This window comes from Diospyros lotus, chromosome 5 (assembly GCF_014633365.1).
Source record: "Diospyros lotus cultivar Yz01 chromosome 5, ASM1463336v1, whole genome shotgun sequence".
NCBI classification, from domain to species: Eukaryota; Viridiplantae; Streptophyta; class Magnoliopsida; order Ericales; family Ebenaceae; genus Diospyros; species Diospyros lotus.
Window position 1 is genome coordinate 1,549,483 of NC_068342.1, and position 24,042 is coordinate 1,573,524.

Sequence of the window (24,042 nt, forward strand, 5' to 3'; positions counted from 1 at the left end):
GTTATCAACTTAAACGCTATTCAATTTAAATACTATCAACTACTTAAACATTACCCAACTTAAATGCTAATAAAAAAAGTTTAGCTAAACTAGCCCCTAATTGCAAGAGCAGACCCAGTTTCTTTATAATTCGAATTAGTTGAGTTGTAAACTTTTGCTTTGGGTGGGTTATGATTAGTTGTTGAGTAGGGTTTAGGTTAAACCTTAAACCAAATCAAGCCTGCCCAGGCACACCCACACCCCTAGGAATAAAGCATAATGCAAAATCTTCACTTGAGGGAAAAAATATGTGACTTCAGAATACATACGGCCAAAAGGCAATTACCTGTAACTTGAACATAATGCACATCTACATAGGCTAAAGGCAAATATTCTTGGATTTTACAAGAGGCAACAGGTGCTGCTAACCAACATTTTAACGCATAGCAAAACCCCAATCTGTCCACAAACCTGATTACTAGTATAGTCAACATAAACCTAACTGTTCTTTTCCTTAGCATGGTGTTGGTCTGTAGACCATCAACCCATTAGTACAAAGATGGGTTGGTTGATATCCAACACTCCCCTTGTTTCTGATCGATCTCCAGGAGCTGGTGCAACAGCTGACTGGCCCCAAAGAGAGACATGCCTCAGAGGGTGTCTTGCACCCAACTTAGATGTATCCAACACCCCCTCCCAACCCCCAGCCAAAAAATAAGAAGTCGTCAACAAAATGGGGGGGATGCAGAGAACAGGGGAATGAGTTACTTCAAGAAGGTTTGGAAATCATGACTCTGCTCTTGCCATGGGCTCGTGCTGGGCCGATGGAGACGGCCAAATTTTGGTGTAGAGCGATAGATTAGCTGTGCCTACTGAAATTTCTTAAGCCGCAGCAGAAGACTGCGCATCATCGGAGTCCACTCTCATCTGGCCACAACAAAATAAGAACGTGACTTTCATACAAGACGCCAGATTTGAACAACAGTAAGTAGTGGAAAGACAGGTCTGTGTACCAGATTGAGATGCTTTGTTAGAGCCCCTCGCAACAACTCTTTTAGTTTTTGACATTGGTCGACCATGTGACCTGCACGGATCAGTTCTTCAAGCTTGCACCACAAGCGTTCAACTGTTGTGTATGGGAACCAAACTGCAGATGGCCTTTTTCGACGAATAATGTCAGCCGGTCTCTGCAGGATGTGCAGATTTATCAGTGCACCGGCAAAGGGACTCATCCAACATTTATTTACACGGGCAAAAACCAAAAATAGCGGGAGATGATAGATGCTATATGACCTAATTATACCTAAAAAAGCACACATTCATTTGAAACAGTAGTGTCCACAGTACATTTTGGAAGCAATCTTCAATGTGCTTTAAATGTCTCCAACGAACAAACAACATTGAAAATGCCATGTGAGGTTTACACCATGTGTTCTGGAGTGTCCACAGAGCACATTTTGGAGTGTCCATGTCACATAGATGATGGATGATTAAATTCATAAACAACAATAGTCATCAACGAACTTCCTCCAAATATCACATGCATAAGCGAAAACATAATTTTATGATACCCGAACTATAGTGAAAAAGTTTCATATATTTAAAAAATTTCATCTTAGTCAAGCTTTTGCTTGAAGAAAGCTGCTGAACTGATCCAGGAAGGACATCTTTGAAATACACACCTTAAGCCGATGATTGTCACGGTTCAAGCATAAGAACAATGGCTTGTGTTCAGATAAAACAAATGGTTTTAGGCCTGCCTTGTGATCAAGCAATCAGTACATTTTGCAAATCCAAACTTATTAACACTAATCGGTCCCATAGCTCAGTCTTTTGCAATTATTGATGCCAGCCAGAAGCTATATATGTTTCAATATATATAAACACCAATTAACAGGATTCAATCAACTCACATAAAAAGGTGGTTGCCTCCACATGATGATTGATGCAATAAAACCTCTAAAACCATAAGTAGGAATTCAAAAATAATAAATAACTTCATATTTGTAAAAGGATTAATCAATGTCAAGAAAGGAAATGACTAGAGCTTACCATAGATGCTAAAGATTCAGTGTACTCAAGCAACAGAGTAGTGGCCTCTGCACATCGACCATAATCAACAAATAGACAAAACAAGGATGCAGGGTTTACTTCATCACCAGTCATTCCAAAACTACTTCCCCTTCGAACATCCTGTCATAATCCAAGAGAATCAAGCAAGATTGCAGCACAAGACATTAGTGATAATAAAACAAAAAGAATAGAACACAAGTCAACCTAATTGAAACAACATATACTCGTGCACTTTAATCTTTTTAAAGCTAGCCAAAGTTGAGAACTAGAAATCTTATATAGTATAATAGCTTTGAGATTTAAAGCATAGACCCACTGAGCTTGTGTTTTAATCAGACATAGACACTTGTCCAGCACATGGAATCTAGGCCCACATCTTGCAGTCTGTCTAAAAACTGTGAAAATAGCCCAAGTCCCCAAAACAGTTGCCAGATTCAGCACAATAATGACTTTCACACGTCTGTCTAGAAAATTTGATCACAGGAGAACGAATAGAAATATCAAATAATGAATTTCAATGAGACATCATGTCTTGAGCACAAGCAGGAGATTTGGAAAAAATCAAAATAAATAAAATATGAAAAACACTTCCATTACATCTCTAAAAGACAATAAGGAATAAGCATATCAATGTATGCCTGTCCAGAAAATTTACCTTGAATATCTGAACAAGCCAAAGAGGTAACTCAATTTGAGGATCCGCAGAAAGTAGAGTTTCTGCAACAACCACCGGTAATCTGAGATGAAATTCTTTATATCTTCCCTATAATTAATGAGAATCCACGGTCAGGAGAAGTCAATATTAATATGACACAGAAACAAAGCAAAAAATTAAATAATTTCTCATAATTTCCCAAAGTACTTCTATTCACTTCATTCATCCAAATAGGCATATGGGGCCCATCCTATCATCTGTTATATAACAGAAATTCAAGTAAGAAGTAAAGGCAGCATACGGACAAGATAAAGCTCTAGTGTTTCCCACTGGCTATTCCCTTTCGACTGCTGCACTGGGGGACCCAAATCATTTGATCCATGAATAACCACTTCATCTTTTGATGATGTCAACAGAAGACCATTTGGTCTAAGATCATTCCTGAAAGGTATAAACTACATTATTATATGGAAAGAAAACGGAGCTTATTTCAACTAAAAGAATAACTTATAAACCAGGATAAAGGCATTGGCCAAAGTATAATGTAGCATGTGCAATGAAGTGATAAATATCAGAAATATCTTACCCAACTGATAATGGACCTACTCTATTTGGACAGCACTTCAATGACAATGCCACAAAGACTCTTTCTAGTTCCCTGAACAAACGTGCCAATATTTAGCCAAAGATACAAGAGAATAAGCCAGTGCTCAAAGTCAAAACAAGGATATCACCTCTTCAGTTCTGAATCCTTCCAAAATCTCAAAATAACTGTAAAGGCCGTGTCATATAAGCCGACCTGGATCAACATGTCAACTACATCTGGTGGTGGCTTTTCATTCCCTGAAAGAAGAAAGCTAATAAGAACAAAAAGGAAGCTAAACCATTTTTGCCCAACTAGAGGCAAGTTCAACATTATCATGTTTCAGAGAAGCTGAGTTTTACATCATGCCATATCAAGGGTGTTGCTTTCTACATTAAAGAGCAACTTCAAGTTGTAAACTACATTAAATGTGATATATTTTGTTGCAAGATTGATGGATAAATTTAAGAGCATCAGTTTTCAGTTTTTTATATTTATGGAAGATCCATCACGAGCATCTGTGACAACAAAAGAAATGGCTGTATGGAAGTTTACCAGTGAAAGTCCAGTTGACATTAGCCAATGAGAGTAAATACTCAGCAGAGGTTAGCACAAACTCATTTTCAAGGTTCTCTAAATCCAAGTAACACTGTGATCTCTGAGCCTGAGCATAACTACCTGCTGCTGCTGCAGAAAACAAAACATTTTATTGTCAAGAATTAAATAGTATGATCATGTTACCATAACCATATGGTAGGAAAGATAACTTTCAGAGGCGAGGCTACAACAAAGTTTAAAAGAATTGACAGATATTCCTTGGTGATGAATATTTACGCTGTTCATGCACTGTTAGTCTAGCCTTTTTACTTGGATAATGTTCTTTCAGAAGCAAGCTTTCATCAACCAGGGGACTAATCCAAGCATATGCAGGATGAACAAGATGCAGTGCATTGATAGCAGCCGAGAGCCCATTCAGCCTCTCCAGCAGAATCAGAGACCTGCGTTGTTGATCCTTTAAAGCAGCTTCACTTTTCAATTGAGCTGAATACAAATAGATATACGTTGATGCTTTTCGCCAGTTATGTCGGTACATCTCAAATGCATAAAGCAATTTAAATGGGTTAGGCTTCACTGAAACATCAGAGCGTGCTGCCTACAAGAAGCCAAACCAAAAGTATTAAAGTTCCTTCAATAACTAATATCAAGGAGTTTTGCAAGTAGGACATACCTTCCAAGCGAGCTCTCGCTCTACCTTCTCTGCTAAACCAATAAAAGGTATTTGACCATCACAAAGAATCTACAATAAATAAATTAGCACAATGTCTTGTAAGTAGCATATTTAGGTGTGTGTTTCTTTTTTTTTTTTTTTTTTGGGCAGGTGGGGAGAGCTGCCTGTTTAGAATAAATAGATGTTTATCAAATCAGCAGTTGATTATTAGATATCAAACTCTTACCACATTAAATAAGAAAATTCACATTGTTTGAATTCTGTGCGAGTCACAATTAAGGAAAATATACCATCTGTAGGTTTGAAAATATCGGAGGACATAAAGAGAAAAAAATACCCATTTCAAGTGAAAAAAGAATAATACAAATCTGTAGCTATGGGTCTGCTATAGAAAAATGCATTGATCAAATCCACATATTCATTTGTCTTTTGAACAAATGGAAAGTAAAAAATTATTTAATAAATAAGAAGAATGCAATGCTTGTCTTCTCTTGTAAGCAATTAAAACGCTTTTGCAGTAAATTTCCTCCTGTGTTTTAATGTGACCAATGAGATTCAGTTTAATTTAGCTGTACCAGGGGGAAAAGAAAGGTGCATTTTTTAGCTGATGCAAAAACAGGTCTACCATGTACTTTTGAGTGGCTGTTTCTACTTTCCAGAAAGATATTCCAAGATTTCATTAAATTTGTATATTTATTCTACAGGAAATATCCTAAATTCAACAAAGGTTAAACAAACTTAACTTTTTGGCAGACTTTATCTTTAAGTTCAGCTTCTAAATGTGGAAAATATAAAGAAAACTGAGTTAAAATGATAAAACATAGTAATTTTGGTAAAAAGTCTACCTTAACTGCACCACGTTCATAAAGAACAATTATGAAACGCCTCAAACAAAGGTACTTGCTTTCCTCATCGGGATTTGATATTATTGCACAATATGCATCATAATAATAATTAAGATCCAGCATGAACTTGAAGACATTTGCCCAAAGACGTCCTTTAACCGTAGTAGCTGATTCATCTGCATTATTTTCTGTATGGTTGCCATTTCTGGGGCCTAGAGCTTCATCAACCTCCTCAAGGGCGGCAAGAGCAAATTGGCAAGCACCTTCACTTAAATTATGCTGCTCAAATATCTGCATTGCCCATTGATAGTAATGAAGCTTCCATGTTGCAGCTAATAAACAGCCAGCTGGGATAGAGAAAAGTTAGTATAAATCAAAAGCTGATAACAGAAAATGAAATTCCTTGCTTTGAGATTAATTACAAACACCATAGGTATACTTACTAAAACCAAGATGGGGTAGTCCAGCTTCGTTTGACAAACTCTGCAAAGCCTGGGGAGCTCCTTGTACTGATGAAGCTCTGAAGAGAAAAATCAAGGAAAATTTTCAAAAAGTTGAAGGCTCAGGCATATCAGCATTATGCAGCTTTGTAGTAACCAAAACAGCATATAATTTTTGTTTTAGTTTGTAGTTAGAAACGTATAATGATTAAGCCAAACTAAGTAAAGACATAATGTCACCACTTTGCATCAAAATAAAGCTGACAACTTAGGTAGAACACACTAGAATACAACAGCAAGATAACGAACTTTAGCATTCAGAACAAGATCTAGTTACCTTTAAGAATGCAAGTAGAATGAACACAAGAAAGCCAAACACATTTGAAAGCACTATCATGATCCATGAAAAAGAAAAAAAACAGCACAAAAATCCATTTCTACAGTCAAGATGTAACATACCAGGCTTACCAGCTCAGAAAGCATCCTTTTTTTTTTTTGGGGGGGGGTGCAAAAGGCACTTTTGATAGATGAACTTACATGGTTTAGTCAATTTCATACAAATATTGAATAATAAAAAAATAATTAATGAATAGCTATAAAATTAATTAATTAATAATTTTAAAAAATTTCTTCACTAAACTTATTATCTGCATCAATGTTAAAATGGTTTCTCATTTGATATGAAAACCCAAAAAATCCAAAGTTGATACAAAATTATTTATAAAATGGTTTTCTAAAATAATTTTGGAAAATATATATTTTTTAATTATTTCATCATTTTCCTAGAATTTTTGGATAATTTCCAATATTTTAGCAGTTATGAATAAGTTAAAAAGAATTAATGAAAATTTGCTTCATAAAACCCATTTTTATCTACATCAACAAGTACCCATATCCAATACATGTTCGACAAAAGTACAAAACCCAACATGAAGTGTCCATGCCTGCTACACGTGCTTGAATGCTAACCCAACCATTCAGTTAAAATTGTCACTGTTGGAGAATAATTAGTTCTGCGCATGGCAAGTTGTACATATAAATAGGAGACGTGCAGTTTAGTGAGAGACACACAAGCTGAATAGAGAATTCTGTTTCTCAATCCATTCTATCTTTCTCGGCTTCTTCATTGTGTCAGAGGCATATGAGAGATAATCTGATAATCACCAGAATTGAGATTGCAATTAGATGTAGTTGGACTTTCTAGATTTCAGTTTAAGTGTTGATTGAATTTATGATTGGAGTTTCAATTGAATTTTGCAAGCTAGGATTACCAATTCTACTTTGCTGGAGTTCGATCATCTGTGATTAGGGTTTGCGATTGGAATATTACTGAAGTTCGAGATTGAATGCTGCACACTAACGGTTCACAATTTCTGGATTTGCACTGAAGTTGAGTTGCAACTTTCAACACTACTTTTCTTTCTAGACCAAGAACTTGAATTAGGTGCACGATTCTTTTTTTTTTTCCTGTAACTAATTAGGTGCACGGGTCTTTGAATTAGGTGCACAATTCAAAGACCAAGGATTACATATGCCAAATATAAATGAGACATGTTTGCTGTTTTACGACCATTAAATTCCAGAAAGAGTTGAAATACAGCCCTGTGAAGTCAGAAGCACTTTCTATTCAGACCTATGATAAGAGAACAATAATTAGGAAATTATAGTTTTGTAATTGATGTTTAATGAAGTTAATTACTGGAGTATACTATTAGTAAAAGTTACAATGCATTTACTGAAAAATACATACCTGAAGAAACACCGAACAGCTTCACTAACTTTTTTCTCTTTCAGCAACCCCTGCAATCCGCGTTGTACTTGAGCAAGGATGCAACATCCCAGGATATGGAGAAGTATGCCCCATTCACCATCATCACTCTGGATACTTCCAGATATTTTCTCTTTCCGTGAATGTGCATCCACAGTAGTAAGTAGAAACTTCAAGCAGAAATAAGAACTTTCAGAACAGCTCTTGCAATACAATAATAAAAGCAAAAATACTTTCTAAGAAAGAAAAGAGATCTATGACAAGAATATAAACCTCAACAGCATTGTACTGGCCATGTTTAAGTAAGATTAAAGCAAGCTCAGTTGAATGGCTGAAGAAAGTAGAAGTTTCTTCCCCAGTCCTGCCCCACATTATCCAGCTAGTGAATTCCCGCACTGAATTAATAATGTTGGCCGGATCAGGAAGGCATTTCACAAGGAGGCGACTCTGGTCCCCAAACGAACTCTGTGTATTTAAAGATAGTATACAAGCCAATGTAAAGTCCCATTTCCCAAGCTTCTCATTCCATGACTTCCTATCAATAGTGTTATCTGACCAAGACAACAGAATACAATCATCATGAAACAGCTGAAGCAAGGATTGCAAAGCATCAATTGTCTAAAGACTCTAAACCAAAAACCTCAAAGAACTGAAAAAGCTGCTGAACTATTGCAACGATGATATGCATGAGATACTCAAAATGACTTTAGTCCTCAATAACAGGGGAAATTTGCTCCTGTGAACACTTTTATTTCGACGTTAAAACAAGTGACAATAATTATAAGACCCACAACAATTTGGTGATATCTATGAATCAAAACAAGGAGTGGTGTCTTAAACTCAATCTAGCAAAAAAGATCAGTATGAACCTACCAATTTGTAAAGATGAAAGCTGAGCACTGAAATCTTCAGCTGCAGGGGATTCAGAGGTGGTGGTTCCCAAGAAATGGATGATATGCCACTCAGTCATATTTTCTTGAACCATCGGAACCAACTCAAGTTGGATCCTGGAAATATCATGATGTAAAATATGAATCTGCAACAAAAAAAAAAAAAAAAAAAAGGCGCAAAAAAGGAGTAAAATACCACACTGCTTCTGTCTAAAAGTAAAACTCTGTAGTTAATGAACATTGGGTTATAAACACTGACAAGCACTCCCAAAGCATTAATGTTTAACCATAAAATATTTAACTTTGTACAAAAACACTGAGTTAACATGTCAAGCTTATAGTAAGGCAAGATAAAGGGTTAATCAAGTTTAACTTTGCTTGAACTAAAGTGCAAATACCCAGATCTCAATTGTTTTCACTCACCTTATGTCCTTATGTGCCAAAGATATAACAGCAGGCAGATGGAGATGTAAAAGAAGAAGCTTATTCTCCTTGCTAAAAAATTAAATTTAGTTTGTGGTAATAATATCAATACTCAACATCAATATATAGGATAATATCATATTTTTCAACATAAAATTGGCCACCACTTTTATGGTTAGTTCCATTAGTATACAATAAAAAAGCCAATTTTACCTGAACCTCATATGGCTTAACCTTACAGTTGACGAACCCCATAAGAGGTCATTTCCTCACTAAATGCCTATCCTCTAAACACAACAACCATTCTTGCTTCAGCCCCCTCCCATTCTTTGGATGGTCTCAACATTCTTATCCTAACCATCTAAACCACCATTTAAACCACAGGCTATAAATGAAGATACACATGACATTAATAGAGCCAAATTACTCCTTCAGGGATTCCCCAAGATTAATACACAATATTGCCTTGCAGTAATGATCAGTGTTTTCAAAAGCGCTAAACGCATTAAGTGTAGAAGGCCTATGGAGTTTAAGTTCAAAGCCCAAAGTGAAGCCCACACTTAAGTGAACATAAATGAAATAACAAGAATAAACTTTCATTACTAAATATAAACTATTAAAAAGTAATATTAAAAAAACTAAATAAGAATGAGGGCTGCAAATTTAACAAATGATGAAATATCGTTTTTCATTTATATTTTATACCTATTTACAAATTCATACAATCATAAAAGAAAGCATAAGAAAAAAAAAATCATCCCTAATTTACACCTATACCAAATCAATCAACCCCAATTTATAGCAATCCCAAACTATCAATCCCTAATTTACACCTAATTACATGTTTCCATCAATATTTTTTGCTCAGTACACTCAGTTGATCTTTTTTTTTTTTTTTAAATGTATATATGGTTTTATCAGATCTCAAACAAATTTTTTTGGGTAAGGTTTCCATTCAAGCAACCACATCAATGCAAACATTTAAACAAATCCAACCACAATTACATGTTTCCATCAATATTTTTTGCTCGGTACACACAGTTAATCTTTTTTTTTTTTTTTTAAATGTATATATGGTTTTATCAGATCTCAAACAATTTTTTTTGGGTAAGGTTTCCATTCAAGCAACCACATCATTGCAAACATTTAAACAAATCCAACCACTCATATTGTGGTACATACTGGGAAGTACCCTGCTTTTGTTTCTTGGGACCTATTGTAACAAGGATAAAAAGAAACAATACAATAGTTTGGGTTGACTGAGGAACCCTGACCTCTAATTAAACACAAGCGTCTGGGAATAAATCATAACCCCTCTTATTCATGACTAGCCAAACTTATAGAGTCAGCAGCCTCAACAGTCACAACCATAAAATTAGGGAAAGAAGTTATACCCACTACTTCCCTTAAAACCAGGTCAAACTCAACTACTAACAACTATCACTAAAAACTAGGATCACTTACAGCAAGGATAACAACTTAAGCAGGATATTATTTGAAAGGAAATAACTAAAAAGCAATCAAAACAGTCACATAACATATTGTTACACACAAAAAGCCCTAAGCATGTTGCATGTTGCACTTCGTGCTTAAAGCGTGCTTTTTTAAACACATGTAATGATTAAGCAATAATTGAAGATAATAACAAAATCACGAGCCTTCCTGCCATTAAGTGGAGTTGGCTCCATGAATTCTAGACATGAAGAAACAATTGAAGATAAACAAGCAATTTTTAAATACACTAGCTATACAGATAAGAAATTAAAAATAACTTACCTGCCCACCAATGTTCACCAAATAGCTTAGTAACATAAGAACATCCAGTGCAGATTCAAACATCACTTTTGCAACTTGAGAAGTTGCTTGGACCATAGCAGAATTGTTCATATTGAAACCCACTTCAGAATCAAACTTCTTTATAATTTTCCGTGGCACAAGAAATTTTAAGTAGCTCTCTATGACATCCAAAACTTTTCCCCATGTGGTTGCTTTATTGAACAAAGCATGAAGTGATAGAAACATCTCTACCGAAAACTTCCTCAGATTTTTGTGTTCTGACAGTTCCTTCTCCAAGGCAACATCAGCTCCCAGCTCAGCTATATGGAGAGTTGTGACTGATGAACAGCGTCCAATTTCTAAGACTTTCAGTAAGTGAGGAAGAACTTCATATGATATAGAGGGTAAACAGAGAAGTGATTCGTAAAATATGGCTGAAGATGCTTTTCCCAACTGCTGACTGACATGACTGACACATTGGAGCACCTCAAAAAGTATCTCACGATCAAGGTCAACATCAGAAAAACCCAAACCAGAGGTTACATTATCCCCAATTTGGTCAGAGGAACCTAACACACCATTACAGATAGAAATTATTCAGATAATTAAGTAAACTAAGAAAAACCATGGAAAAGATATTTTATTTTGAGAATTGAGGTTCCCCACATACCATAAATGAGAAACTCTATATCCTCCAAATGTCGGAACAGTGAAATTGAACTTTTTCTAATTAAACCAACAGTACCCCTGGTTGAATCAATGATTAGACCGAACGGTGCATTGATTTCGCACCAATGTCGGAAATACTGTGCACTAAATGTTTTCCACCAATAGAGCATTGAAACAGGACTTTGAGACACACCCTAGCACAAAGCAGAGATTTCAACTCCCTTTGAAATTTTTATCTTAAAAAAAAAATCTACTTACAGATCAAGATAGCAGCATGGGTACATAGGAATAAAAGAAACCAAAAATTAAAACTGCAGCAAGGAAAGAAAACCTCATCCTCAAGAAGAGAAAGGATTTCGGATTTTAGTCTGTCCACAGTTAGGGAGAAGAACTCAGAATCAGTCAAGAGCTTGTTGTAATCCTGAAATGTTACTTGAAGAACTCTATTATGATGAACTCCAGGAAGAAGTAACCTCCGCAGAAAAATTGAAGATATGAATGGAATTATTTGATCCTGTAACATTTCAGATAGAGCAAAATATAATGAGCTAAAAGGAAAATAATTACAATCCAGTACCTCACAGCTGATGAGAACTGCCATAATTTGCATGTTACAATTAGGTGAAACACAATTGACACAAGTAACAACCTTTTCCCTTCAAAAAGGTACTAGGTATCCAGGATGCAGGCAAGGGAAATGTCATTTTATGAATTTTTGGGCCATGGTTATTTGGTAAGACAAATATCGTGGAGATGGAACTTTTTTCAACTCTTGTATATAAATTGGTATAAGAAAAAGATCTTACTGTCAGTTTTCATATCTTTGTTTGTTAGAGTTTCCTATTTACTGATTCTTTTTTGTCCCAGCAGAAAAATAAAAATAAATACAAGCAGTGACTACAAGAACAAAATTATATTGTGTCAAAACTAAAATTACCGTAATGTTTGGATGATACCAAAATACAAATTCAGGTGCAACAAGAGCCACAGTAGACACACCTTGGATTCAGCAGAAGTTGAATTGAAAATGAAAAATTTAAGATACTCAATAACAGAATGTCAATCTATAATTCTGTTTGATTTAGGATATCCAGATTGAAGCATTTTTTTCTGGCTAAACCTGATTTGTTGTTCAAGCTGCATCTGTGATTCTAAAATGAGGTAAAAGAATTTGATATAAGACAAGGTTGAAGATGCTCCTATTACTCATTAAAAGTTAGTTTAAAAATGCACTCTAAATATGTGGTATCTTGGCTAAGAATGGTGTTTAGCATTGAAAGCTCAATGTGATGGCCATAAGACACAATAATCAGCCACCAGTCAACATATGGACCAGAAATTATTGAAGCAATCCATGCATACAAAGGAATTGGATGACATTTTGCTGGTAATCCTTGAAGTATGCAATAAGTGACAAATCAAAAAAGCACATTCTAAGAGGATATCCTGATATCAAATAACAAATATAACTCAAAAAATCAGAGTTGACATCCATCATTGCAATCCTCAGGGACAGCTTTCCTCTAATTGAACAAATGAACAAACATTGCAATGGATTCAGTATTTTGATGATAGTAATCATTCTCTGTACAAAGTTAAATACAGAAAGCAATCAAATAAAGAAAAGAGAAAAAGAAAGAGCTAATGCCGTCTTTATCCTCTGAAGACAGGTGGTTCCTCCTCGGTTCAACAATAATGATATGACATTTTTACTTATCAAAAGAGATCAATTTCACTAGTAATTTTACACTCTGAATACTTTAGATCAACCTCTTGTGATGTGCCACTACCCCCTCAAAAGAAAAATTAAGTAGAAGGATAAATTACACTGACCACCACTGAGCTGACACTTAGAGTGTGTTTGATTAGGGGGTGGAAAGTGGGGCGGAATTCCAATTCCATGGAATTTAAATTCTCACCCCAACTCCCTAGGAATACCAATTCCTTAATTTCAAGGTAAATATTCACTTTTTGAACTAAGATGGAATTCAAATTCAATGGAATTGAAAAACTGTTTGATGGAATTTTCTGAAATTTAAATGGAAAATGAATTTCACCCTCATTTTTCACCCCTATCAAACGCACCTTTAATTACAGAGACCACCCCTCCATTTTCAGAAATTAAAATGCACACCCCTGCCATTAACTTGCTTTTAGAAATTAAATAAACTGGGCATTTTACCCCTGTCCTCTCCTCTCTCACTTATACATATAAATGTAAAATTATAATTAAATATAAATGTGTATAAACTCAATATATATATATATATATATAAACAAAGTAAAAGCAATGGGGTTTTCCAGTCCCTTCATCTCATTCAGTAGGTGTTCTCATCAACAAAATTTTCTTTAGTTTTCTCTGTTTCTCAGATTCAGCTATTATTAGGTAAAAGGAGATTCCAGAGCTCAGCTTGATAAGTAATTTCAAAGCAGCAGTGAACTGCTTGCGAAACCCATCTCTGATTTTTTTAATTTTCTCAGTTTCAGATATTGGGAAAGATGTTTGTGTTTACAGTTTCTGGAAATGGGGTGCTTTGATTCTTGCGTTTGTTGCCACTTTCTGAGGCAAAATCACCAGAATCAAGCTCGTCAATGTTAGATGTAAGATTCAATTTTTTGATTCTTCAAGAGCTTCATTCTGCCAGTTGGAGAATGAGTGTGACCCCAATGTAGACGAGAAGGATTCCTTCTCATCAGATTAGGAGGGGTGCCAGCTGACTTCAGCAGTCGAGGAAGATTACTGAATAGCCTGTTTGAGCTGTCACAATATCGACAGTACAATGGCACTGGTTTAAGGCTTCAGCAGCAGTGCAGTGGCAACAATTGGATCTTGTGGTCAGACATCACCAGCAGGAGAAATGGTAGAGAAGATGTGGCACAGTTTCAGGTTAGACTTTTAGATTTAATGCTGCGTCAATGAGATCCCATCTGCAATGGGGAAAATAGCTGCTGCAATGGAGTTTCAGAACCTGCAAATGGGAGAACCACATTACGGGGCAGACCAAATTGCGGTGATCAGCAATGGGGAAAGAGAGAGGAGGAGAGAGAAAGAGGGAGCCACCGTTGGGTAGAGAGATGTTGGAGAGAGATTGCTGGAGAAGAATATAAGGGAAAGGGAGAAAGATTGAGGGACAGAGAGTTTAAATTAAGTGCATTTTAGATTTTTAGAATTTTAACCGCGACTATCTAACTGTGGGGGTAAATTGGCATGAGTTTTTAACCTCAGGGATACCTGCTGTAATTTTAAAAAATCAAGGGGTGGTCTCTTGATTTAGGCAATATCTCGGGGACAGTTAGTGTAATTTACCCTAAATACAATGGCACGCCCCTGGGGTCATCCAGCACCAATAGCCAACGGACTGGCAGGAAAAGTATAAACTTTTTATGCTAAAACGTGAACCAACTAAAATTTCAGGACTCGTCAAATAAAGTAACTAAAGTAATCCCAGATGATGCAGCAAAAATGTGGGTATTACCTTTGCAGAGGAAAATATTAATTGAGCAAGACACACAAGATCATCTGAAGAATGTTCAGAACTTTGAAACAATTGATCAGCAACATATGCTTCCTGCAAAGAGAAGCAGTGGGCTCCCTCCCTAACATCAAAATTTTAAGGATCAATTAAGCACTAACATCAAAAAAATAATAATAAAACAGTCCAAGAAATTCAATAGATGGATAATAATATAAATGAAGCTAGACGTATTTCTTACCAAGTTTACATTATTTCATTAAATTTAAATTCCTTTATTTCACTAATTCCTAAAAAAGATGGAAGTTAAGGATATGAAGATTTCAGGCCCATAAATCTGGTTGGAAGTGTACATAACATAGCCAAAAATTCTTTCAGAAAAGATTGAGAGTAGTTATTTGGTAATTTCAGATTCAAAAAAACTGCACCTGTGGGTGGTAAACAAATTTTAGAAGCGATACTGTAGTAGCAAATGGATGTCTAGATTCTAGATAGAAATATGCAATGTTAGGATTAATTGGCAAGCGGAATTTAGAAAGTTCCTATATTCATATTTATTGGAATTTTAAACTTTATATTTTGAATAAAATGGGTTTTGGCTCTAAATGATGTTTCTTCCATTAAGTATAATTGATTAATCAGTACAATGCACGGAAATACTTTACCCATTATCAGGTGCGTTAAAAAATTCATGCGCGATTAGTCCATCTTCTTTGAGTATCCATATTTTGCTTGAAGTAAGTTTTACATCAACTGGGGCACCCTGTCATTTTTCATAGGCGTAAACAGAAACAGTGAATAGAAGAATTGATTCTTCTAAAAAGAATAAAGCAGACGAACCATAAGAATGATAAAAGTGTAGATTACCTCCTCCAATGGGATGTCTTGCTTTGAAGAATCTAACAGTAAAATCACCCTCTCCCCCAGACAATAGCGAAGGCCATACACAGAGATGATCCCATTGCTAAATTCCTTTATGGTTGGGCCAAATAAAATTAGTCAGTACCAATGCAAAAACTGTGATATTAATACTTAATCCACCATGTATGATGTTTCTGAAATCAAACTCAGACAACTTTATCCTGCCACCATACTTAAATTTTGCTATATCACAAGAGCTAGGGAATTATGGAGTCTTGTATTTCCTTTTTCCCCCACCATTTTTGAGTTAACTGGGTTGTACCAGATTGAGTCATTCAGTGCCAGAAGGGAACAGTCACTAGAAAGAGCTTAGAGAAAAACTGGACAGTGGCACTTTTCCAGAGCATAATCAATGCAACATTTATGAGGCATATTTAGTGATTAGTAGTCCTAAATGAACTTTTTTATATAATTTTTTAGAGGAAAATTTTGGTTAATCCATTGTGGCTTTTGTTGATTTTAATGGAGACGCCCCTGTAAGAAGAGAAAATGAAATGGAACAATTAGTCAAAGAAAGAGGTAGAGGCAAATCCAATAAGACTTTGGGAGAGACATTAAAGTTTGATATGAAGTGTATGGGTCTAAATGAAGATATGACAAAAGACAGAAATACACGGAAATCTAGAATTCATGTAGCCGACCCCAAATAGTGGGATAAAGGATGGATATGTTGTTGTTGTTGTCTTCTGTGGAATTTGCACAACATTATTTTTTATACTTTCACTGTACTTTACAAGGTTTTGCTGCTTGTAACTGCTTTAATGGAATCAGTCACCTTTAAAGAAGTTATAGGTTTCCATGACATACTGGAAACTTTGAAATGAAATGTCTGGAAGGCCCGTAATAGACTGCCTTCATGCCTTAAATTTGGAAGACAGGCCATTTCAAAAGGCTTTATAAAATCCTTACTTGCTTTAAGGAAACATACCAGAGATGGTTTACATAGGATGGCCAATGGAATAACACTTGCATCATTGTTTGCTTCACCCACCCATAAGCTTACAAATGTAGCTCCTGAAATCAAAGATGAAATAAAACATTGCCGAGCATTCAAAGAGATGTCAAAAAATTTGACCAAAAAAAGATCCAAATGGAAAATGAGATGCAAAATAGACACAAGGAATTCCAAGAACAGAAACACATTAATTAATGCAACTTGAAGAACAACACAAAAATACAAAAGAACATAAAATTAGACAAAGGACTGTCAGAATTGCCTGTTGATGTTGACATGCTCAGGGTATTACTGAAAAGTCTGCTACGACTTAAAAAATCCCAAACTCGTAAGGTCCCATCAGAATGAAGCACAAAAATAAGTTTTTTCCCATGCACCTCTGATACTACCAATGCTTGCACAGGATATATCGACCGCCTGCATGAATTTTCAGAACAAATTATCTAACCATGCAGTTTATGTAAATAAATGATTGCAAGGAAATAACATGCATGTCATAAGACATCAAACATGGGCTCTCAAGAATAACAAAGTGAAATGGAAAATTGCTTATGGCAATCATTGAGGGGAAACTCAGTGACTTAGGCTGCATCAACAGTAAAGATACTCAAGGTAGAGCCAATTAAGTTGCCCATGAAATAAATTGCATAGAGCAAAACAGTTTAAAAAATAAAGAACTTAAAGGGGTTAACTAGAATTGGTCAGCCAGGTATATGCTCAAGTCTGCTCATCCTGTGAAGCAGGGCATACTGAAGTTTTCTGTGGGTGGAAATTTTCAAGGCAATTGAAGACACGAGTTCCTAACTATAGGCCTCTTTCTTACTCCAGGTTGTTACATCTTTGTACGGTGAGTGGTGGTGTAAGAGAATAAAAAGCACAGCTGGAAGAACGAAATAATAGCCAGACAGTCTAAGAATCAATATTTATAAATCACTTCTGCCTCTGGAAAAGATACACATGTCCCTCTGGAACATCCAGAGTTAATCAAGATCATATGTCAATGATATCATTACGCACCAACAATGTACCAAGCAATATTCTAAATACACAGCAAAGAACAAGTAGAACAAAAGGAAGACAACAAAAATTGTTTTGAGTATGAAGTCCAAGGTAAGAAATACACCAAAAGCCTGGATGTGTAACACAGGCTGATAAGTCAGACTAGTCAAAACCAATTATTTGCCCTGACAAGTACTTAAAAATGTGTATCGGAAGTACACTTGTAACCACCACTTATAACTCAATCTTGTATGTGATGAGTCTTCACATATCTGAGGTTTAAGGCTCTAATCCTAATAATGGTGATGGCAACACAATGTCAGCCAACAATTAACATGCTGCAAGAAAACTAGCAACATCATCTAGAAAGGAACGTACGCTATGCTTCAAAGGTATAACTGTACACAGTCTATTGTGACATGCACAAGCTAAGCATAAACCTTTCCACAAGTATGTGCATAATGCAGATAGCAAGTCAAGCATGTTCCAACTGAATATTACTTGCAAGACATGGAGCCCAAAGTCTTTAGTGCATGTGTAGCATCTTAAAAAGGAATATCTGTAAGCAACTGAGCACATTGCCAAAGCACCACCTATTCTAGCAAAGCTACCAACTCCAAAGACAACTAGACAAGTTCGAAGCTGAGCACATGTCTTAACATGCCATGTGATAAAACAGCACATGAATGGCCTATTTCATACAAAGGGCATACACCTCTGACATTATAACAATAGCCTAATACATATCCACAATGTAAAACAAGATAACCTTCAAAGCCATCTGTCACACTGCAAACAGGCATTGTGCCTGCAAAAGAACAGTAGCAACCTTGTGATAAGTTATAATCAATACACAAGTCATTGCTCACCTTGGAAACTCACTTAACACCAGCACCTTTTCTATTTCTAGGAGAAGTTGAGTCTAAAACACTCACTTAATAGGAGGGAAACGTTGCTCGGCACATGGAGTCATAATGGTGATAGAAAAACACACTGAACTTGTATTTCAATTTTGCCAGTTCCATTATACTACTAACAGCTTAAACTAAATATCAAAATTATCAATAACCCCCAACCTCCTCCAAGGCTAAGATCTTTTAAAAAAAAAGAAAAGAAAAGAAAAAAGAAGAAACCACCAAGCATACAGCTGACACCAGCTTCCAACATTCAACAGCCCCCAAGCACACAACTAACCTAAGAACTCTACCTCCACCAAGCCTATGCAGCTCATCACAAACATCAACCTACGACATTCCCTATAGTTAAACCATCAACGTCCTCATTAATGGAGGACACAAGCAACATTGTAACAAAGCTTGTGCCCACATGTAACAAGTTAACATCTTTTTTACAGGAAAAAAACAACTTTGTCCTGGTGGCCTCCAGAAACCAAAGTCTTCAAGTCAATCTCTAACCTAAACTCAAACATGATACTCAACTCCACACCCAAGTTGCTGTACTCCACAAAAGCCAGTCTTCCATGCAGAAGTCAACTGAGGCAACAACTCCATAACACAAAGGTTAATAGAGTTTTGTCCATTGTTGTTAAAATTGCGAGTTAACTCGTACAATTTTATGAGTTTATGAGTCATGAGGCATAAAACAAGTCAAGTTGCTTGTAGAATCGGGTTTTTATAGAATCGGACCCGATTCACGAGATTACCGAGTTTATTCCGGCCCACAATTTTGAGGTTAGAGACAAAATATTTTCATCTTTAACCAACATATATATACATATACACACACAATCATTGTCAATCTCCCATTTTTGTTCTTCTACAAACCCTAAACGATGTTGTGTCTGTGTGCTCGTTGTGTCTACTTGCTGTGTCCTTCTGCAAACCCTATCATTGTCGATCTTGTTTCGGCGTTTCTTCTTCATCCATTCACCTTGAAAGTTTGAAGAATCAAACCCAACCCAAGTATATGAGTCAGTCATGAGTGAGAGTGACTAAGTTCGATAATCAATTGTTGTGTGTGCATTGTGCCGAGCTTTGTGTTGCATTCAATTGATGTACTGAGTGAGTGAGTGTGCTGTGCGGTTGTGCCTATGTGTACATTCTCATTTGTGATGTTATTATCTACACGTACAAGTAGGTGCAGATTCGAATAATTAATCTTAAATATGTCACAATTAGATCATGGGTGGGTCTAATTTTATATTAGGATTGATGATTAGCAAGAAACAAATATACCTCTTTGGTATTGATAACTTAATTAATGTAATGACATAATGTAGAAGTTTAACAATATTTGTTGTTTTTATGACTTAGTATTTTTATTTATTTTTAACAATATTTGTTGATGATGATGGTAATGCTTGTTGTTTGAAATTTTGATTATGGATGGATGAATGATAAATTGATGATAAATGATGGATTTAATATTTAAAAATTTCATATTATTTAGTATTTTTGAAATTGATAGATGAAGTAATTTTGAAATAAGTACATGTATTTCATTTATAATAAAGACTATGTGATTATAAACATATATTTACATAAATTAAAGGGAATTTTTAAATTTTTCATAAAATCTTATGATTTTACGATTTGATTTTACAGTCCGATTTTATGGACCCTCTTACGATCCCACTTAGAATCTCGATTTTAAGAACCTTGGTCTTGTCAACTACTTTGTGCGAGCAGTACCTCTACCATGCTCCTCTAAGTTTCTCCAACTTGGTGCTCCCTGAGAAATCACCCTTACTCCCTTCAGCAAATTCAGGCACACTCCTCTGTGTAACTTAAAACCATATTCCTCCAAAGAACACTCCATGAGTAAACCAATAATGCACCTATAAGCAAGTTACTTCATCAAAGCAAGAACTCCATTGTAGGCTACCTGGACGCTTGAGCAAAGAGTATCTCAACCATGCTCCTCTCAGCTTCTCCAACTTAGTGCTCCCTGAGCAATCATTCCAACTCCTTTGGGCAAAAATCAAGCACACTCCTTTGATTGCTTAAAATCAAACTCCTCTAAGGAACTCTCCATGAACAAATCAAAAAGTACCAATGCCAACGTTCTATATACCCCAAAGAACTGGAAAATGCTGCCACATGTTCACAAGGAAAACCAACATTTCAAAATTTATTCTTTTGAAGTAAAATTAACAAACAGAAAACTTTCAACTTCAGCGACAACAGATTAGTGAGTATATAGTATGAAACCTTAAACTGCTCCATATCTCTCCCCACCCTCTTATAGAACAAATTGAGTATAATGAGATTATGGAGGACAAGAAAAGATGCTTTGTGACAGCTTTTGGAATAAATTGAAATCTGGAAGCAAAAGAAAGCACCTTGACATTAAACCCCATAAGCGACCTAAACCTGCATCATCTCTCAGCTCATACACAAAACCTGCAAGTTTCACCAGGTAAAATGTGAGGAATACTCAAGCATGATCATAGAAACCTAAAATATCCTCAACATAGGGTTTAAAATATCAGCAGAAAAGCAGCTTCACTCAGATAGAAACCAATAGAAATGTTGTGATAAAAAATCATAAATCCAATATCCAGGTCCTTCCATACTCCACCAAATGAAAAGGTAAGAGAACCCATAAAGTCATAAAATTTATCCAAATAAAGTAAGAGAAAGGCACCAAATTATTAATGAGCAAGTAGCAATAGTTGTAGATATGTTCAAAAATCAAAAACAGTAGTCACCTGGAGCACTAGGGTCAAGTATGCCAAGTTGAAAACAACCAACGGACCCATCATTTCTCCCAGTTACTAGACAGCCTGCTGCTGCTGCTACAGCTGTTATTGCTCCATTGTGCAGATAATTTTGAATATTTAATTCTACAATCTCATTTAGCGGGAAAACAGAGCAAGATGCATAACTATAAATTTCTTTGAGTTTGAACAGGTAAGCAACTCCTGAGATAGTTAATGCGTAAACCAAGTATGGATTCCCGGATGCACAACTGGTCTGCATTTAAGAGGGAAGATTATTAAGTCATAAGAGGCTCTACCAGAATTCACCTAAAAATATGCTCTTAATGTCTGTTGTGCTCTACTTATAAAAAAATAAATAAAGAGATATGAACATATAGGGGGAGGGAAGAGGAGACAGAGAAAGAATGGATAAACCTCATCCTTGCAGATTAAAGCAAATGGATAGAGTGCATCCTGGAAGATGATTCGCAATCCGATCTTTGGAAATTCTTTATAACCACAGAGTTCATTTATCTCAAGAGCATTTGGGCGATCCTTCTGAATTCTCCTGTAACACACAAGTGCACAAGCCTCAAATTACTGTCAAATTGGATGAGTTCCCTAGCCATTTTTCCATTGGAGAATCAAGAGTATCCCCAATGCAAAGTGAAATTTAAGAGTATCTCCAATGGTGAGAAGAGTTGGGATCATTGGCAAGAGGGGGAAAAAAGATGGTAAGGTAGAATTATTAGCAAATGACAGCATGGCAACAAAAAAAGGGACATAGACCATAACCCACTTGACAAATTGCCAATAATTATAACCTTGTCAGAGCCAAATGCACGCAACCTGCATCCCATGATTATATATCTTGCATGCCTACTTGGAAAAGAATAATGAAATGAATGGAGAAAGACCCAAAGAAAGCTAATCAGATTGTAACAAGGACATGCCCCATACATAGGCAGCATTAAAAGGTAGAAGAAAGGGAGCAAAAAAAATTACGAACCAAACGGATAAGGGCATGGGGGTCACAAGAGAGTTTGCTCCTTCAAAGTTAGTTTGCAAACTTTGCTTGCTCATTAAACCTGAACAGCAAAATTGTGAATAAAAAATGATAAAAGTTTAAACAATGGCCAGCAAGTTAATGACACCATTGTAAACTAGTTTATCAACTACCTTGAAGAAGATAAATTTGAACAAAGGAAGTAAAATGAATAAATGACCTATTGCAGAATATAACAAGTTCATGGCCAATCAAATGGGAAAATTCATTAACTCAAACATCTTACAGATGGTTATTGATATATTCTTTTTCCTCTTACCTTGCGATGGTAAAAGGATGAAACTTCCTTTTTTTCATTTTCCAATGGATAACATTAAAGCTCCTTAAGGTGGTGAACCCTCTATTTTGGAACGAGACATAAACGAGATTGTAAAAAACACACACAATTTCGGAACGAGCCACAAATGAACAATCGAGCACTTAAACAAGATTGTTCGCGATCCCAAATGAATTGAGCACCCTCAAGCTCAATCTCAGTTCGTTTAAAATCTAGCATAAAAACCAAGCTCAAACTGGTTTATTTAATTAAATAACTCGTCGCAAACAAGCCAACATTCAGCCGAGCTTCAAGTCGCCCACAGACATATCTGTTCAGTTGCAGCCCTAACATAAACCAGCATAATTCACCAGGCAACTTTTTCTCTATAGTTAAAGTACAGCCTCAATCAGGTGAATATATTAACGGATAAAACTCGGAAACCTAATACCCTGTCTCCAGAACTACATTGCAGTAGAATTGCTGCTTCAGAAGGTTTTTGCTTCTCGAAAGCATAGCTAGTGTAGAGTGGAAACTCTTTCCAACTACGTGCTCTCGGCATGTGTGCGGAAAAGATAAGAAGGAGAAGTACCAAATAAGATAGTGGGGAGGGTCCCCAATAATGGCGCAGGAAGCAGCATCGGCGGACGGTGGCGGTAGAGCTGAAGGAGAACCGTTAGCAGCGGCGGACAACGGCGGCGACGGGGAAGGGACGGAGACTTCGAACCACTTGACGGAGTCACTGCCGAGGATCGGGACCTCCATCCCAACCAGTAGTGACCTGCTTCCCATTTTCTCGCCTGCTTCTGCTTCTACTACTACTACTAGCTATTCTTCTCCAATTGAACACGGTTACGACTCTGTTAATGAGATCAAAGAAGAACAAGAAGGCGGCGGAGACCCGCCGGAGAGGCGGTGAAGCAAAGCGGCGGGAGGAATTGTGACATTTGAGAACGCTCTCGACGGTCCCAAGGGTTTTTCTTTTGGCTCCAGACCGCTCTTAAAAGTCTTCGAAATATAAAATCGACGAATTACACTTTCTTCTCTTAATTATACCAAAATTATACGTACCGGCCACAGGTTTAAGGAAATTACACTATCTGCTCTTAGTTTGATTTCCCAAGGTTTTTAAATAAAATATTAGTCGTACTTTAATTTTGTAATCACGTATTTCGGATTAAACTCCTTCTATTTCAATTTTTTTAATTATTATAACATCATCTTATTAATTTAAATGAGATACGAATATTGTTGCCATGTTCAATCTATACACGGGCATAAACTTAAAATATTTTAAATTGAACCAATATATCAAATAAAAAAAAATTCAGTTCATTCATCTCAACTATTAAACAAAAGTCAATTGTCTCTCTCTTCCTCTC

The 24,042-nt window shown here is 36.1% G+C and overlaps 1 protein-coding gene across 3 annotated transcripts; it reads right to left on the reverse strand.

The window, feature by feature from the left end:
• Window positions 1–249: 249 nt before the first annotated feature.
• On the reverse strand, window positions 250–23,635 carry LOC127801610 (nuclear pore complex protein NUP160). 3 transcript variants are annotated; one of them, XM_052336882.1, is made up of 27 exons: window positions 23,253–23,635; window positions 21,774–21,906; window positions 21,348–21,612; window positions 20,979–21,039; window positions 16,941–17,095; window positions 16,652–16,737; window positions 15,670–15,774; window positions 15,468–15,565; window positions 14,806–14,926; window positions 11,661–11,843; window positions 11,331–11,523; window positions 10,661–11,229; window positions 8,445–8,607; window positions 7,845–8,122; window positions 7,554–7,741; window positions 5,807–5,883; window positions 5,364–5,710; window positions 4,519–4,587; window positions 4,158–4,443; window positions 3,846–3,977; window positions 3,442–3,550; window positions 3,294–3,365; window positions 3,013–3,148; window positions 2,708–2,815; window positions 2,032–2,172; window positions 993–1,166; window positions 250–906 (listed from the first exon to the last, which is right to left on the reverse strand). In XM_052336882.1, the coding sequence occupies exons 1-27, from the start codon at window positions 23,450–23,452 to the stop codon at window positions 862–864; spliced, it is 4,494 nt and encodes a 1,497-aa protein (XP_052192842.1). In that variant the 5' UTR covers window positions 23,453–23,635; the 3' UTR covers window positions 250–861. The 3 variants fall into 3 exon arrangements, with proteins under 3 accessions (XP_052192842.1, XP_052192841.1, XP_052192840.1); XM_052336881.1 differs by having other exon boundaries at window positions 3,846–3,974; window positions 4,125–4,443; XM_052336880.1 differs by having other exon boundaries at window positions 4,125–4,443.
• Between the last annotated feature and the right edge of the window lie 407 nt (window positions 23,636–24,042).